Raw genomic sequence first — 16174 nt, 5'->3', positions numbered from 1 at the left:
CTTGAAAATTATTGGAGATCTCGCCTTGCCTTGCTAGCTTTTTCTGTAGAGATTCCAAGAACCCACCATCCTCCCAATTTGTTATATCCCGAGGTCGCTAGGATTTATTCTTTCTGACTTTTTGACTCGCCCGAGTCTGTGGAACTTTGTTTGTACCATGTAGCCAATCCATAAAGCCATTCCCGCCATAATGTATATTGGTCTTCAAATGGTGCACCTGGGCAGATCATGGATTCTGATCTCTCCTCCCCAAACATACCCATTATGTCTAAGGAGTCCACTAGTGATTTCCATTGACATAGCAAACCAAAATGTTAGAATATGACATCGCAATAATTGACAATATACCGCAATAGGTGCCAGATTTTGCAACACGTGTTCAATCGGGTGGGCGTAATGCGCTGCTAAGGCGACGGGTGCTGTGAACCGATGATGTTGAGAGTGAATTCGAGCATATAAAAGAGGATGATATAATAGCCGATGGATGTAATACGCGACGACCTCGCGCAGAAGCAAACTCCCCACAACCCCTCGTAGAAATCCACCCTTCGTTGGTGTATCAGGCTCGATGCGGTATGCAGACGGAAATGGAGTCAAGGGGTGAATCATTGCTGTCCAAACACCTAGAAGAATGTAGGCAATGCCCTGATTCCTTATAGAAACGATAAAGCAGTCCACAGTATCCTTTCGCGTTGGCTGTTTGTGGCCAGATTGGATTTTAAGTGGAATGAATAACTGCGGTTGAACGAAATCGAGTGCAGCAAAAATAGTGTTATCACCCAGGTCACGACGATCATAACAAGCGAGGTACCCCAGAAATCAATGGCTGAAGCTGAATTCCTCGTAATCAGTGAAGACCACTCGGTCTCTAGTTTTCCTCGAAGAAGAGCCATGGGTGTATGAGTGAATGTTGTGATGCAAATTGCATGTTTCCAATGAGGTCTGCTTGAACCTGGTTTAAATCTTTCGCTTGTGCCCAACGCGGATCAGCGTGAAACGATCGGCTGGTTGTGCACTCGTGTTCCTAGAGATCTGCACTAGCCAGAATTAAAAAAAGATCAACGCATTCAGCCACTATAAAGAGGAATTGAATGCTGTTACACTGCTGGAATTAGACTTTCTGGAAGAATAACTGCAAGCTTACCGCATATGATAGATATCTCATTCTCATTCCCACATGTGCCGTGCATCCGCATACACCGCCATTTATATTCTTGTCCCATCATAACGAAGATCTGTCGCTTCGATATCCCTGCACTCCTTGAGCGAAGCCATACCTGTCCAAGCCTATGATCGCGGAGATAGATTCTGCGATCGAAGCAACTTCATTCCTACTTCCAAAATGAGTCAACTTTTCCCCATACAATATAGGAGCGAAGACTATATCTATTGGTCTTCTCTATTTTGTCTGTCCATCGTCGCCTGTTGGGGAATTCTTATTTTCCGCCGGCTGTTCATAAGCCCCCCTGGCTAAATGGCCGCGACGGGTCTCTAAGAAACGTCATTTCAGATTGTTAAAGGGGGCACATTTACCTGGCACATCAATTGCCTACATGACCAATATGGTCCTATATTCAGGATTAAACCAAATGAACTACATATCAAAGATCCTGACTACTACAATAATCTTTACACTGGCCTGGTACGCATCGAAACAAGGACCCTTGGTTTAGCTTTATCAGCTTTCCTCGGTCCCTCTTCTCAACAAGCGACCATGCACTTCATTGTGATCGAAAAAGAGTATTAGGTCAACTCTTTAAAGAGAATACTGTCTTACAGTTTGAGCCGATCATTCGGGCCAATACTGAATCTCTATGTCAGCACTTCTCAGCCAGCTCAAGAAACCACCAGGCTCTAGAGCTACATACAGCTTTTGAGTGTTTTTCTTGTGATACTATTTCACAGTATGCATTTGGTCGCAAAGAATGATTCCACTACCTCGAACAGCCCGCTCTCTCAACGACTTGGAATAACCATATGACAAGGATATACGGCGCCAAGTCCAACTTATGGTTGACCAAAACAACAGCTACATGACAAAAGGCAAACTTACTAGCGTGTCAACGGAGAAGTTTGACTCCGAGAATATGGTCAATACAATTTATCGTGCAGTGCTGGCTGACCTTGCAGTTCCTTCTAGCGAAAATTCAGCAGGCCGATTGGAGGAGGATGCGCTATTTCTAATGATGGCTAGCATATACGCTCCTTCTCAGGCACTATCCATCACGATTTTTCGCATACTCAACAATTCTCAGCCTAAAATAAGGTTAAAACAGAGCTATTATCTGCTATAGATGTGAGTAACGCATCAACACTCGATATCTTGGACCGGCTTCCCTACCTGGTATGTTATTATCTTCCACCTTTCACCAGAATTGAAAAAAAAAAACAATATCTAGAAGAGCGCAACAATTCAAGAAAGACTTCGAATCTCTTCGATAGTGACCACCCGCCTTTCCCGGATGGCACCGGACGAGACTTTACAGTATAAGCAATGGCAAATCCCGGCTGGGGTTCGTACCTATATCAATCCTTCCCTCCAAGACTGAAGCCATGTCTAATATTCCGCAGACATTCGTGAGCACGTCAACGTATTTTATCCTGCGGGACCCGGAAATATTTCTCGAGCCCACCAAGTTCATACCCAAGCGTTGGTTGCTGTGTCCGGAAGAGCTCCAGCGCTTGCAGCGTTATCTCGTTCCGGCCTCGAAGGGCACACTAGGCTGTCTCGGACAAAAGTCAGTAACATTGCTGCCCCAAATTTGCCCATTCTATCACTGATCATCTAGTATGAACTCGGAATGGATGAAAATAATAATTGGAACACTCCTGCGCATATTCGACCTCGGTCTTCATGAGACCACAGAGAAGAACGTTGAGATGACACGGGACAATTTCATTAGACAGACGGATCGTGGCATGAATTTGGTGCAGGTCAAAGTCTTGGAGCAATACGCGACTCGATTTAGGAAGGGTTTGCCTGGGCTCCATCGACATGGATCAGTCTGAAATGATATTTTGTACCCAGTTATGGATAGCGCGAAGTCTCTCTCTTGCTGTAGCTGAAAGTGCTTCAATTGAGATGTTTCATTGGTTTGTTCTCAGTATATGCTCGTTCATCACGACAAGTGAGGATTTCTCATGTGAACCTGCAAGGTTACACTCTATGATGACTGCGATCGGGCCAATCCTTTCGGGGTGGACAACTGCTACACCCACGAGGCCCGCGCATACCATGAGCTACAAGATTTTCAAAACCAAGGGATGATTCCTAAATACTATGGGTCTTATTTCTTATCCCTTCCAGTGCCTACTGATACCGTGTACCCCTCGGTTCTTGGTAATAAAGTACGCCGTCATGTTCGAATGATTCTCATACAATACATCAAAGGAGCCTCGGTGTATGGGCTAGACCCTGCACATTTCTCACGCTCAGTTCGCAAGCAAATACTTCGCTCGATTGTCCAGCTCTGGAGCCAGGCTTATGAAAAGAGTGTCGTGTTAGCAGATCTCGCCCCACGCAATGTGTTGGTAATTGCATTGAATGGGAAACAACCACAGACAGTGTGTAGAGATTTTGGTGACGCTATTATTGACCACGACGCAAAGCCCCCCGACGCGCCTGGGTCCATATGTCTTTCCTTTCTCTTCTTGGAACTTCCACTTCATATATGAATTCTCCACCTGGACATCAGACTGGGAATGGAATCCGTGGTTGAAGGAAGAATTCGCCAACAACGAAAACAATAATCCCTCCCGGGATGCGGGATGTATGAATGGTCTTAGAGCGTTGGCCATATGGACGTGGTGACCGGATTACTGTATGAATTAAACTTGGCTATCAGTTACGCCTCGTATACTCCAGGCAGGTGACGGGACTCCATATTCGCGGTTCGCTCATTGTTTCTGCTAGTTCAGCAGTGTCAGACTATTATTATCAGTCTTCACCCTTCAAAACAAAGAAGTCACTGTGTTGTGGAAATAGCTTGAGAATGTCACTCTCATATGCCAATAGTAGTAGACCGCCGACTATAAACGAACTATAGCTAGGTACCACAGGCTCAAGTTGGTAGTAACCCGCGTTGAGTTCCAATGTTAGTTGTCTCAGGCAAGTGGGTGCCTCAGGCTCCAATGACTGACTTATAACTAGTTGATAGTACCAGCCACCCTTTCAACGTTCTTTGTCTCCAGAGTTTACGCATCTACCTAGATACGCCCTGACCTTTCATCATCTCTTTCCTTTACCTAGGAACCTGGTTGACATGGTGCTCAACAAGTGATATATTTGGTACCATGAGTTCTGAGAATCAAGGTATTTATATGTTAAGCAGCCCTAGAGAGCCACGGTAGCTCTACTAGAACGGAGACTAAGCGCTAGAGCGAGGCCTAAATCGTTCTGCTCGGCTCGACACATGTTCAATTTGATGATTCGCAGCTGTCACCACGCCTACCTAGGTATTTGAATACCCACCTGGGCAGGTGGGAAAACGAATGGAATGAGTGGGATTCGGAGATACATGCGAGTGGCACGGTATCTCAACTATTTTGAGTTATATTTATAATCTTGCCATGTTCGAAAGTTTCTAGTGCCTAGGTGCATTGTCATGAGTTTGCCTATCAGCTTCAACTTGAAGTTCAATTCGAACTTAACTTTATGGCCATGGAAGTTACATAAGGTACTACCACTAAGTACTACTAGTACCTAGGTAGTATTGGTAACCTTGGACTTCTGGAAGCTTGACTGTGCTACTAGTACGTACTAACTACTAGTCCTACGCAATAGCCTGGGTACAACTGCGCCGCAGTCCGGATTTTGGTTCGTGCTAGAATATTAGCCTAGTATCTCCATACTCAAATCGGTACCCCTTACTATCGGTTGACGCCTCCTAGCGAACCTTCGAAATCATCTAAGCGGACCACACTGGCAACTGTCGGTGGTGATACAATTCGGTGTGGAGATGATGGATGTATGGATCGGGTGATTGGCTTTGTCTACTGGTGAGGGCTGGTGCCTAGCCGGCGCTTCAGGCATCCAAGGCCGCCCCTTCCATGTTTAGATAGCTTCGTCTCTCTTCTCTCTCTCTCTCTCTCTATCTGATCACCAGTTCTGTGCCATCTACTTCCTCCTTAGTAGCACCCCCCGACATCTACAAAAGAGAGCCCAAGACTCGCCGCGAATAGCTGCATATCTCCAACCAGTCCAGGAATGCAAGGGAATGGCCCAATACTGTGGCTGCCCAAGATTTCGATTGACCAGGCAATATCTATGGTTGTGAGCATCCCTCAACTTGGGTACAGAAAAGAGTATCTGATTCCGCAATACACGAATGCTTGATTTATTACACCTAGACTAACCTTTTACTTCCCTGAAGAACCTGCAACTTCGCCGAAAGATGAAATGGATCCAAAAAGCACAGTTAAAAACGTGTCATGCCATGCATGGGAACAGTTTATGACATCACAAACAATGATATGTTCTTCAACGCTTCCCATTTCGATGCTGGACAACCTTTGTCAATTCTATCCCTGCCGAGACCACTGCACGTTGCTTCCTTGAATACTCTGGTTTATATACGAGGATGTTGAAATTCCGCTTGTCAACTTGAAGTGTCAACTTGAAGAATGGTGTCATCCACCTCGACCAGCCGAACCCTCGCAGTGAACTCTAAATTGCGATGGTCTGTTTGGCAAAATTTACTCGAGGACTTCAGGAACGAATCAAGGCTACCTGCTCTGTATATTGCTAGTAGGCCGGCTGAAATTACGTTGACACCAAAATTGTTAAGCTACTCAAGGTCGCTAACAAACACCGGCATGAGGTTGCCATCATACTCGTTTTCATGCTTGGCGAGCGTGGCCTGTCGTACAGAGGTCCTCCTGGTGTTCATTAATACGTCAAAGGGCCGAGCATGCTATGGCTAAACCCGGTCCTGTTATGAACGTCGATTCGCCAGCATATCTTCCAGATCATAGTGCAAGTTGAAATTGCATATGAAAAAGACGTGGATCTGGTAGATTTGGTGCCGCATAATACCATGCTTATTGGGCCGGATGGTGACCACCCACGGGTGGTATTTATCGACTTACCGACGCATATTTTCGATGCGACAGCCATTACTGGGATGGAAATCCATCTCTGAAACTTCACGGCCAGTACATGTCTCCTGGGTTGCAGTTGAAAGAAGGTCCGCGACTGGGATTGGAGAGATGGTTCGACTAGGAGTGGGACGCGTGGTTGGAAATGGACTCGGAGTTCGCCGAAAGTGGAAATACAATCACGACCGAGATGCGAGAGCACTGGTTGAGGAAGCAATAGTCCATTTATTGGTCAAAGATGGGCCTCAAAAATCATTCCATGATCGAGCAAGGAGTGGAAGCTTGATCCCAAGACCTAGCGATGAGGAAGCTGCTTGAATTCTACCGAGAATCATATAGCCAAGAATTTTGATAAAAATATACTTACTGATAGGAAATGAAAATGGAAGGTGCAGAAAGTAATGTATTCATACAAACTTGAAGTATCATAAGAAAATGCGTCACAACGGACGGGATATCTAGCAACAAAAGAGGAACCCAGCATCTGAGCCAGGAAAAGTAAAATCAAAAACAAGATATCATCCACGAAATGGGAGAATATGAAACAAAAGAGCAAAACAGTGTCTCTTGGTATATAATGCAAGCCCAAATATCCCATCTACAACTTCATGCCGAACATTTCATGCACCTTCAAACTCTGACGCATACTGAGATCAAGCATGATCTCTTCACTTCCACCAGGAATAGCATAAGCACGGACATCACGATAAAGACGCTCGACCTTACCACCCTGCCCGCCGCGACTATAACTCAGACCACCGAAGATCTGACTCGCCTCACGGGCACAGAACTCGAAGGTTTGAGTGGACTGCGCCTTCAGACCGGCAATGGCACCGCCAAGCTTCAGCATCGCCTCGGTCTCTTCCATGCACTGGCATTGGAAGATGATGTTCTCGAGCCAGTTGTAGGTGGCTTCGATTTGGCGGGCCATGTGTGCGAGCTTCATGCGAATGACCGGGTGGTCGATCAGACGTTTGCCGAAGGTTTTGCGCTTGTGGGCGTATTTGACGGATTCTTCGTAGCAGACGCGGGAGAAGCGGACGCATTGGATGACTATTCCGATACGTTCGTGGTTGAAGTTTGTCATGATGACTGTACCGAGCAAAATGTTAGTAAATATTTTATGCGTGTGAGAATATTCTGGGGATGAAGCCAAATCACTCACCCTTGAATCCTTGGTTCTCCTTGCCAATCAGGTTCTCGACGGGAACCTTGACGTCCTCGAAAGTCACGTAAGTGGTGCCACTGCTCAAGACACCCTGGCAGTCCATGCGGCGGGTACTAACACCACCAGCTTCGCGCTCAATGAGCAGGACACTGAGACCGTTCATGCCGGGCTTGCCAGTGCGCACAGCGGTGGTGAAGTAATCGGCCCAAATACCGTTGGTGATCCATTTCTTCTCACCGTTGACGATGTAGTGCTTGCCGTCCTCGGTGAGCTTGGCCTCGCAGCCCAGGCTGGCAACATCACTACCTCCATCGGGCTCGGTGATAGCCAAGCAAATCCGCTTGTCACCTGCAAGAATACCGGGCAGGATTCGGTCCACGAGCTCCTTCTTACCGAACTTGACCAGAGGCGGGCACCCGATGCCGTAACCGCCGACCAGGTTCCAAACCAGGCCACCGCTGCCAGCGCGGGACAGCTCATCGGTCAGCAGCATCTCGTGGAACAAGTCGTAGCGGTCCGGTGAGACCGCCTTGATGCGGTGGGGTGTGTGCTCGGCGGGGAATTCGCCTCCAAGCAGACCGGCCAGGTAACCGCGCTCACCCATCTGCTTATAAATGTGGGCGGGGACTTCCTTACCCTCATCCCACTCGTGGACGTAGGGCTCGATCTCGGACTCGACCCATTGGCGGACTTCGTCGCGGAGAGCGGCGTGGGTTTCGTTGAAGTAGGGAGAGGAGTACTGTGAACAACGAGAAATTGTTAGTTGGATGCGTCCCTTTTCAAGCGCGTCAACAACACAGCACTTACACCTTGGTACCATGAGGGATCGGCGAACGGGATCAGGTCACCGTAAGGGTCTTGCGGCGCGGCAGTGGCGGGACCCACGGAGGATGATTCGGAAGAAGACTCGGAGGGAGAGGGAGTGGCAGCTGGGGTCGGTGCAGGAGGAGCCGGAGCCGGAGCAGGCTCAGTGACCTTCTTGGTGTTCAGCGAACCAACCAGCAGCTGGCCCTTGTACTTTTTCAAAATCCCCTCATTGTGGTATTTCCAGAACTGTTTGGAAGCATCCTTGCCGGCGACACGTTGGAGAACTATGCACACAGTCAATATTGTCGATATCGCGAAACTCAAGGTCGCTTGTGATTATGACGTACTCTTCTTTCCACCTAAGCCATAATTTTGTTAGCATGTGATGCGAACCATGTGATCCATGTGATCCTGCAGTCATCGCGCACGAGCACACCCAGATCGAGGCGCCGGCGCAGGGTCGCAGGAATGTGGAACTTACCAGGGTGCTCATCTTGGAACTTGGAGACATCGTAGACATCCTCGTCAATGATGATCCATGGGGTATTGTCTTTTGTGTGGGAGGCCACATCCTCCTTGCTGAAAGTCTTCGCCATGGTCGGTAGAGTAGGGTAACGAGACGAATAAAGATAAGGCGAAAGTGGGTATCAAAAATGGAATGAATGAAAGTGAAAAAAAAGCTGGAGAGGGAGGGAAGATTCGTGGGGAAGGGAGAGCTAAAAAGGAAAAAAAAGAAGCAACTCCGGGGTAGATGGAGCACGCGCACAATTATATACCGGGGTTCAACCCCGAAACGTGGAAATGTCCGTCTTTTCAGGGTACAGGGCCTCGGACGAGATGCTCGTGCTGGATCGTGAAATCAGATCTTCAGCTGCTTTCCTCGGTCGCTAATGGGGTCGGTCATCGCCGTTTGCCAGCTCAGTGATTGGTTTAGACAGCGTCATCGTCATTTCGCGCCACAAAATGCCGAGGTCCTTGGCATTTATGCTTATGTAAGTCATATCTTTGACTGCATGTGAAGATCAGCAACTGTATGCAACATTCAACTTTGGTCATCTTCTCGGATCATTTGTGATTCGACCACTGGCATATTCCCTGGATTTGAGTCCAGTCGGGGAATATCCTGGAAATTACTGGTCTTGACCACCTACTGGTAGTTATGGACTTGCTGCACAAATTGATATCTCCCAATCCGTATACCTCATTCAATCAAGCTGAATGAACTTCAAGTTGCTTTTTTTGCCAGCTAATACCCCTTTCACTTGATAAAAAGGAGAGCGTTTGAAAAAGAACGGCTATCACCCGGGCAATTGATCAAATTTCCATTCCTATATTTCAGAACAATTTTACATTGTCTGCTTTGTTGCCATTGGATGCCGGGTAAACGCCCAGGCGTTCTTCATACGACAGTTGTAATTCTAACGAATATCATTGGAAATCTTGCACACCCAGGATAATCTCACCCAGATTTAAGGTAGTTGTAAGGTGACAGGGGCTGACCATCTTGAATCTATATACACCTAGCACCCCTAAGGTCTCCTCCATGCACCCCTGCGCCGGTAACATCCAATAGTCAGAAGATCCCTTCGTTGAATGCTTCAAAGTATTTTTGCAAGCACAGGGCTCCAGCCAGGATGGATTCGATCATTTGCTTGAATAGGGCAGGCATGAGGAGGATTGGCTGCTTGTGGATCATCGATCTCGACCAAGACATCTGCGAGATTCTCTTCACATGCCTTAGTGTCCGCCGATCTTCATTGTCCCAGTAGAGAGGTCTGTTCATACCAAATATTGAAAGCTTCTCATCACAGCCTGTCCATTTATTGATGTTGGTTTTGAAGCTGAGATCCAACGTTGTCCCACGAGTTTCCTGATATCATGATGTTTGTTCTTGCGAATTTGGTAGTTTCAATCGTGACAGACGTGATCTGGACCTGCGGACATTCACCTCATCTCATGCAATCCAAATCGTCTCTAGTTTCGGGTATGATATATGTTCGGCTCGAAGGTCGAGTTTGTACGTGAGGCGCAACGTGAGGATAAAATGGGGCATTTCGACATTGCAAACGTCAACTGTGCCTTTTCATTGCAATAGCCCTGGAGATTGAGGAAGACCGTTTTTCCTGCCTACCTAGGTAGAAAAGCTGTACATCAAGCCGCTAGCAGTCAAAATGAGAACCATAGGGCAATTTGTCTGCCTTTTCTTGTAGTTCGGAAGGAGCTGGCCCGGTGTGACTTTCGGTATATGTTAGCCTATGTACTGGTGACTGTCGAGAACATCATTCGGATAAACATACACACGCGCTGCCACCTTGACCTTCGCATTCACCTTGTTCCAAAGTTTGTTTTGCTGCTGCTGCTCTTTCAAGATGAAGGAAGTCGCGATGGTGAGGGTGCCAGTGAAGATGTTACTCTTGCGGAGGTCGGCAAGCTCGGGGATTTATGGCATATTAAAGAAAAAAGGATCACATGTGTTCGGTATGTTTCACTGATCCTGCTAATGGCTCATGATATGAGACCCCCCTAGGAAAAAAAGCAAAGAATGGTATTCAGGGAGTGACTGTGTCGATAGCATAAATCCACCCGGTGCCGATACAGCGGTCTCCGAAAAAATGTCAAAGGACCCCATTCAGCAAGCTCGCTAATCTGGCCGCCAGACGGAGGGTTGGTGTCGTTGATGAAGATGGCCTTGGAAAACTCGGCGCTGGTTGGGAGGAAGAGCGGTATTAGATCTCTGGCAGGTTACCCTCCAGGACAAGGAAGGCACGACCACCTCGCGAAAGATAAATTCAATACCTACTAGTAATAGTACTAAATTAATACTACTACGCAGCTGGAAGCCATATCGTATTACTCAATTACTATAGAAAAAGCGGCATTACAGATCAATATAGTGTTCTGCGCTCAGCCGCACTAATGGGGTGTTTCAAGTTGTTTGAATGGGTAGAGAACTGCACCTAAAGCTCTTAAAAGGATAAAATCTATTGAAGACTTGAACTATAACAATGAAATTTACAACATACTAGTATATCGTAAGTCAAAATGCACCATAAATTTGTAAAACAACACGCGCCGGCAATCAGCACAGTGCTACGGGTAGTAGTACTACAGCCCTGGAGAGCAATCCGAGCCCCCTCTAAACTTACTTTGCGATTGGTAAAACAAATTTAGAAGATAGTTAGAGCAAAGAGATAAATACTCAGATGAAGTAAATAAAAGCCTTTATGTTTCAGCAGCATGGATCGTATTCTGATTCAGGGCACTCCTATAAGCGAGATATAGGTCGGAAAACCGGGGACTTTTCGGTATTAATCATCCTGCCGCATGATACGCACCCAAAACAAACTGATGGCATAGTCCCGGGAAGGGCAGTCCACCAACAAACGGCACTCCACCCTGTGTGAAGCTCACGATACCACTCCATGAATAATCGACATTGTTTGCTGCACCTGGTTTCGGTTCTGCCGCAGCTTCATGGAAAAATCCCCTCGGATGCGCCTGCGCTGGCAGATCAGTCGTTCTATCGTTGGCTGTTGCTTGGCAGCCCTGGCCTGCACGGCTTATAGTGCCGGTGCAGTGCAGATGTTCCACTTGGACTTTTATTGCTAGGCTTGGTAGCAACCGGATGGGGAGAGTAGTACCGCAGCCCTTGCACATCAACATGGGCTTTCCAATATGGATTTCAGCTACCTGATAGTACTGCAACCAGATATGAGATGACAGCGCTTGTCGTCCCACACTTTTTCATCCTCGCTCTTCCCAATTGGCGTTCGAAACTTCCATCATAGAAGAAAGTCGAGCCTCGTCTCATCTGTGAACCAGATATATTTGGGATTCGGCGGACTCGTCAGAGATTCGGAATGGAAAGACAAAGGTCGAAAAGGAGATCCAGGCCGGTGTCCCACTTGGCTTAGAGAGTCCTCGGGCACAATGCTACCAGCGTCAAGATCAGAAGAAGATGGATCACCTGAATCACCCGCATGATAGTGCTGGAGGGCATCAAGTGATTTTGTAAAGGTCTTATGACCAAGCATGATAAAGACTGGGCGATTGACTGGTGAAGAAGGATTATTGAATTGCATGTAAGAGTGGGGAGAAATCGCGTAGAGAATTTGCAAGTGTGAAATGATCGTCGTTTTAGCCCAGCCACTAGTAGTAAGTTTGGTTGTTTTGAATAAGCCTGTGCATGGGTAAATGTTTAATCCCATGCGTCTCATATGCACATGTAGTTGTAAAACTGAGAGATCCACTTAGGCAAACGGGTACCTATGCTTGCGGTCCGGGTATGGGTACCCAAACCCAAAACGCACGGCCCGCAGAGCGGGAGATTCGATCTCCACACGGAGGCTAGTAGCTTTTCATACCTCGGCATCAATATCTATAGTAACTGAGGACAGTGAGGTGATAATACTCGGATGGAAGGAATGAAGCCAAAAGGCTGGATGGATGGTGGGAGAAAGGGGAATTTCTCTCATCAACATGCCTAGCAACGCGCAAACGAGGCCTCCACCGACCGACGTTGCACAACAAACGAAGAGATGAAAACGAAAACATTCACGTATAGGCTGACAAAGCCGCAGGCCTGGGGCCCGTAGGGATATGCTCTAAGTAATAATTAGACACGGAGTTTGCCCACTCACACTACCTAGGGGTGTAGAGCCTCAGGCACAACATCAGGCATTCACATGTCGCCTTCCTGGGCCACAGACACTCTCACTTTCTGTCCGTTTCAACAAGATATACGCATATACGCACCACCATCTCCTGGCTTCCATCCTCCATAACACCCGAGTAATAAAATACGCAAAAATATAACAGGTAGTAGAATCCGACCGCCTTGGTCTCCAGGTTAAGGGAAATATAACATCGCATGAAAAATCCAGATCTTGGCAATGTTGAATAAGTGATGCCCATTCAGTGTACCGACCCATAGACAGGTCTAGCCCCAGAATGTTTCCGTTCAAGTCGCCATGAAGTAGGTGAATGGAATCGCCGTGGTTCAAATTGACCAGCTAGATCGTTAGCAGCCTTATACATACCCATACCAGGAAAGGAAAGGATCTTCGACTTTCCACTTGTGGTATGTGCATTGTAGCCACAAGGTTTACCAGCAGTGTCAGCACAACAGCGGTGACTCCAGGATACTAATATAAATTCTGACATTTGCCTTCCTATGGATTGATCCACTCGATATTCCACACCGTTCTCACAAGATCATATTTCGTCAAGATGCAGCTCCTATGCGCGTCATCTCTCTTCCTGCTCGCAACCTCTGTGTCTGCAAAGGCATGGAACGTGAACATCTACAGCGACTCCAATTGCAAGAACTACATTAGCTCCTGGCACGACACCGCAAACCCCTGGACCTTTGGCTACAGCTATGGAATTCACTGTGCGAAGGTTACCAATGGCCCTGATTATGGCTGGTGCCAATTCTGGGCCGATGATAACTGCTCGGAGGACATCGGAAACGACAGCCGCGTCAGCCCTGGTGGTCAGGTCACCACGCAGGGATATTTGGAGATTAAGTGCTGGACTTGCAAGACCAATTCATAAACTCTCGCATGAATCGATTTTGGAGTGCCTAAAGAGTCGCAGGTCGACATTGTTAGTACCCCTTTTCTGGTCAATGAGGTGTGTTATCAAGATCTTTTAGCTAACTCTATGTGTCTAAAGATGGCTTTGAAATTTCACATGTCGGGTTTAGGTCGCAGTACCAGTGATAGAGTCCAGTTTATCATGTTGCGAAATTTAAAATTGAATTGTGTCTTACTCAGGACGACGTCCCATGTTCAATACAGTCTTCACTGTATTCCAGAGTTCGATCCCTTTACTATTCGAATGCCATGTCACCATGAATTTACGTGGTTTGAAGTGAAGTAGCCAACAAGTCGGGGTATTCCTCAAATATAACAGCCGCATCAAAGGACATTTTATCGTCTCATCGTAGATTGAGTTGTGATCAATCTATCCACATTCCCCACTCAGCATGATCCGTCAAATCTCGAAGTTCTCCACGTGCAGATAAATGCCTTGCGCGCCTGTCCCTTTATGTACGGCGCGCTCGTCACTTAGAGCAACAACACTCAGCCGAACATCATCGGCTAAACCAGGAGGTCCACAGACTATCACGGCACTTTCACCTTCGGCCCTCTCAAGTGATTTCCGGATGATCATGTGTGAGGAAGGACGTCCAAAATGAATAGTAGGACTTGTGTTTGTATTTGATAGGAGTAGTTGTGTTGATTCTGCTGCGGAATGACCAGAGTCCGAGCCAATATGTTCCTGTTCGGGCGCTGAGATGGAGCGATTGCCTGTGTTTGGATGTTCTTCTTGCTGTATTACTGTTGGCCGTTCGCAGTCGTGTTCCTCGCAGTCTGGTTCTCTCTCCTTTTCCGGACTCATGGTTTTGACTGAATCATTTTGGGAATGTGTCGTTAGATCGAACAATTCAATATGTGTTTGGGAGTTTTCATGTCTGGGGTCGTCGTGTGGTGATGGGGCGATGTGAGAATTTTTGTCACGCGTCACATGGATGCTCATCTCAATCTCTTTATTGAATTCGGGGTTCAGGCGTCGACATTCGTTGAAATCAGTTAACACAGTGCGAATCTGAGACTCAAATATCCCCATCTCTGGGCGAGACTTCACGGCCCAAATGAACCGAATACGATCAGTCGCGGAGAGTCGATTTCCTGGTGTGTGGTACTCCTCGCCTTGCTCACTTTTCCATGCTGAAACAATGTCGCGAAGTAAAGGTACCACAAACGTTGCACCCATCCCGCCCGCGAAGAGTACCACGCTGTTAAATTGTCGCAGAGGCCTATGGGTGCCGTAGGGACCTTCTATAAACATAGGGCCACATCGGACATCATGATCCGCTTCAATTGATCTCCCTTTCTTAGCAATGGCTTCAAATCCTCTAGTTCCTCCACCTCGTCTGCGGATAAAGAAATCCATTCTCCCATCCTCAGGCAGAGACGCAATGGTAAACGGATGACTCTGAAATAGGGCAATACGGTGACATGTTAACAATATGTGTTGACCAGGCTTCCATACAATCCCGGGATTGTTAAGAGTGACCCGTGTCACGTTGCCAGGAAACGGGGTAAGAGTCGCGTAGTGAGGGAAGAGCGAGAACCTAGATATCTTGCCGTGAAAAATCCCGATATTGGCGTACGCGCCCCACGCATACCGTACAACGCGATCAAAGACAGCCAGTGCGATGGGAATCCAGACCCAGATTTTGACTTCAGTGGGTGCATGCATCCATATCGCAACAATGAAGCCGACGAAACTGACCAGATGTTGCAGAAGAAAGATCTCGTAGCTTAGCTTTCGGACCGGAGCTGACGAGGAGATAACAATGAAGGTAAGGATGCACCAGGCAGCAAAGCCGCGTTTTGTCAGTGGATCATGTGTAAGTTGATAAGCGATATAGTCGTATCGGCCCCAGTCGTGAAACCAAAAGCCCATGTGAATCGTCGAGGTCAGCCATAATGTCCGAGCCGCCCACCGATGGAACCAGTTCAAGCGGGCATAGCTCATGTCTACCAAGTAGCCGATGATGTTGCGACGCCCGGCCAAGAGAAATATCAACGGGAGCTGGCATATGGAGATGAAACCTGTTCGGTAGCCGACATTTTCCCATTCCCAGACATCTGAAGTGTCTAGGCCGTAGAAGCAGAGGACTAGAACAGTCACCAGGTTGGCGAGAATGATCAATATCGGTCCCAGTGGTGGAAAGTGAATGGTGAGTGGCCCCAGTGGAACTGGAGAAAAACCGACATAGCTAATCTCCCGGAATGTCGCGGTGGCTGTGGCATAGGCCCTTAGAAAGACCGACTTTGGCTTAGCTGGTGTGGAAGACGGGTCCCGTAGTCTAGACAGTCAGACAATAACTCGGAAGACTTGATAGATACTAGTCAATGATTACCTGTTTTGATAAAGGAGCCGATTGACTAAATTCACGATTGTTGCAACACCGATTACACTGCCGACGACTGCCCAGTATGTTTGCTGCAGGGCAAACATGCTAGGTACGCCGTTGCCGATGGACATGGACCCCATCGACATGCCACCCATTGACGACATTGTAGCTCA

The 16174-nt window shown here is 47.4% G+C and overlaps 7 protein-coding genes across 7 annotated transcripts; 4 read left to right on the top strand and 3 right to left on the bottom strand.

Annotated features, from left to right (window-relative positions):
- Window positions 1-204: 204 nt before the first annotated feature.
- N7533_013583 (sterol desaturase family protein) lies at window positions 205-893 on the bottom strand (the record flags this gene model as incomplete). Its single annotated transcript, XM_057110233.1, has 2 exons — window positions 205-735; window positions 780-893. The coding sequence occupies 2 exons, from the start codon at window positions 891-893 to the stop codon at window positions 205-207; spliced, it is 645 nt and encodes a 214-aa protein (XP_056952935.1).
- Window positions 894-1371: 478 nt separating this feature from the next.
- N7533_013582 (uncharacterized protein) lies at window positions 1372-1981 on the top strand (the record flags this gene model as incomplete). Its single annotated transcript, XM_057110232.1, is given in 4 exon segments — window positions 1372-1500; window positions 1511-1726; window positions 1780-1877; window positions 1906-1981. Coding segments are annotated over 4 exon segments (519 nt in total), but the record flags the coding sequence as incomplete, so codon positions are not given.
- Window positions 1982-2009: 28 nt separating this feature from the next.
- N7533_013581 (uncharacterized protein) lies at window positions 2010-2781 on the top strand (the record flags this gene model as incomplete). The annotated part of the gene is made up of 4 exons (XM_057110231.1): window positions 2010-2266; window positions 2302-2344; window positions 2400-2513; window positions 2545-2781. 4 exons carry the CDS (start codon window positions 2010-2012, stop codon window positions 2779-2781), a joined length of 651 nt encoding a protein of 216 aa, XP_056952933.1.
- A 3913-nt stretch (window positions 2782-6694) lies between these two features.
- N7533_013580 (putative acyl-CoA dehydrogenase) lies at window positions 6695-8667 on the bottom strand (the record flags this gene model as incomplete). Its single annotated transcript, XM_057110230.1, has 5 exons — window positions 6695-7188; window positions 7262-8003; window positions 8072-8355; window positions 8419-8430; window positions 8508-8667. The coding sequence occupies 5 exons, from the start codon at window positions 8665-8667 to the stop codon at window positions 6695-6697; spliced, it is 1692 nt and encodes a 563-aa protein (XP_056952932.1).
- Window positions 8668-10316: 1649 nt separating this feature from the next.
- Window positions 10317-10801, top strand: N7533_013579 (uncharacterized protein; the record flags this gene model as incomplete). Its single annotated transcript, XM_057110229.1, has 2 exons — window positions 10317-10549; window positions 10693-10801. The coding sequence occupies 2 exons, from the start codon at window positions 10317-10319 to the stop codon at window positions 10799-10801; spliced, it is 342 nt and encodes a 113-aa protein (XP_056952931.1).
- Window positions 10802-13300: 2499 nt separating this feature from the next.
- N7533_013578 (uncharacterized protein) lies at window positions 13301-13627 on the top strand (the record flags this gene model as incomplete). The annotated part of the gene is made up of 1 exon (XM_057110228.1): window positions 13301-13627. The coding sequence occupies one exon, from the start codon at window positions 13301-13303 to the stop codon at window positions 13625-13627; it is 327 nt and encodes a 108-aa protein (XP_056952930.1).
- Window positions 13628-14068: 441 nt separating this feature from the next.
- N7533_013577 (ferric reductase family protein) lies at window positions 14069-16165 on the bottom strand (the record flags this gene model as incomplete). Its single annotated transcript, XM_057110227.1, has 2 exons — window positions 14069-15953; window positions 16008-16165. 2 exons carry the CDS (start codon window positions 16163-16165, stop codon window positions 14069-14071), a joined length of 2043 nt encoding a protein of 680 aa, XP_056952929.1.
- Window positions 16166-16174: the final 9 nt, after the last annotated feature.

Source organism: Penicillium manginii (genome assembly GCF_028828005.1).
Source record: "Penicillium manginii strain IBT 31320 chromosome Unknown utg000011l:1.0-1395921.0:1.0-1396616.0, whole genome shotgun sequence".
NCBI classification, from domain to species: domain Eukaryota; kingdom Fungi; phylum Ascomycota; class Eurotiomycetes; order Eurotiales; family Aspergillaceae; genus Penicillium; species Penicillium manginii.
This window is presented reverse-complemented; position numbering and strand designations above follow the sequence as displayed.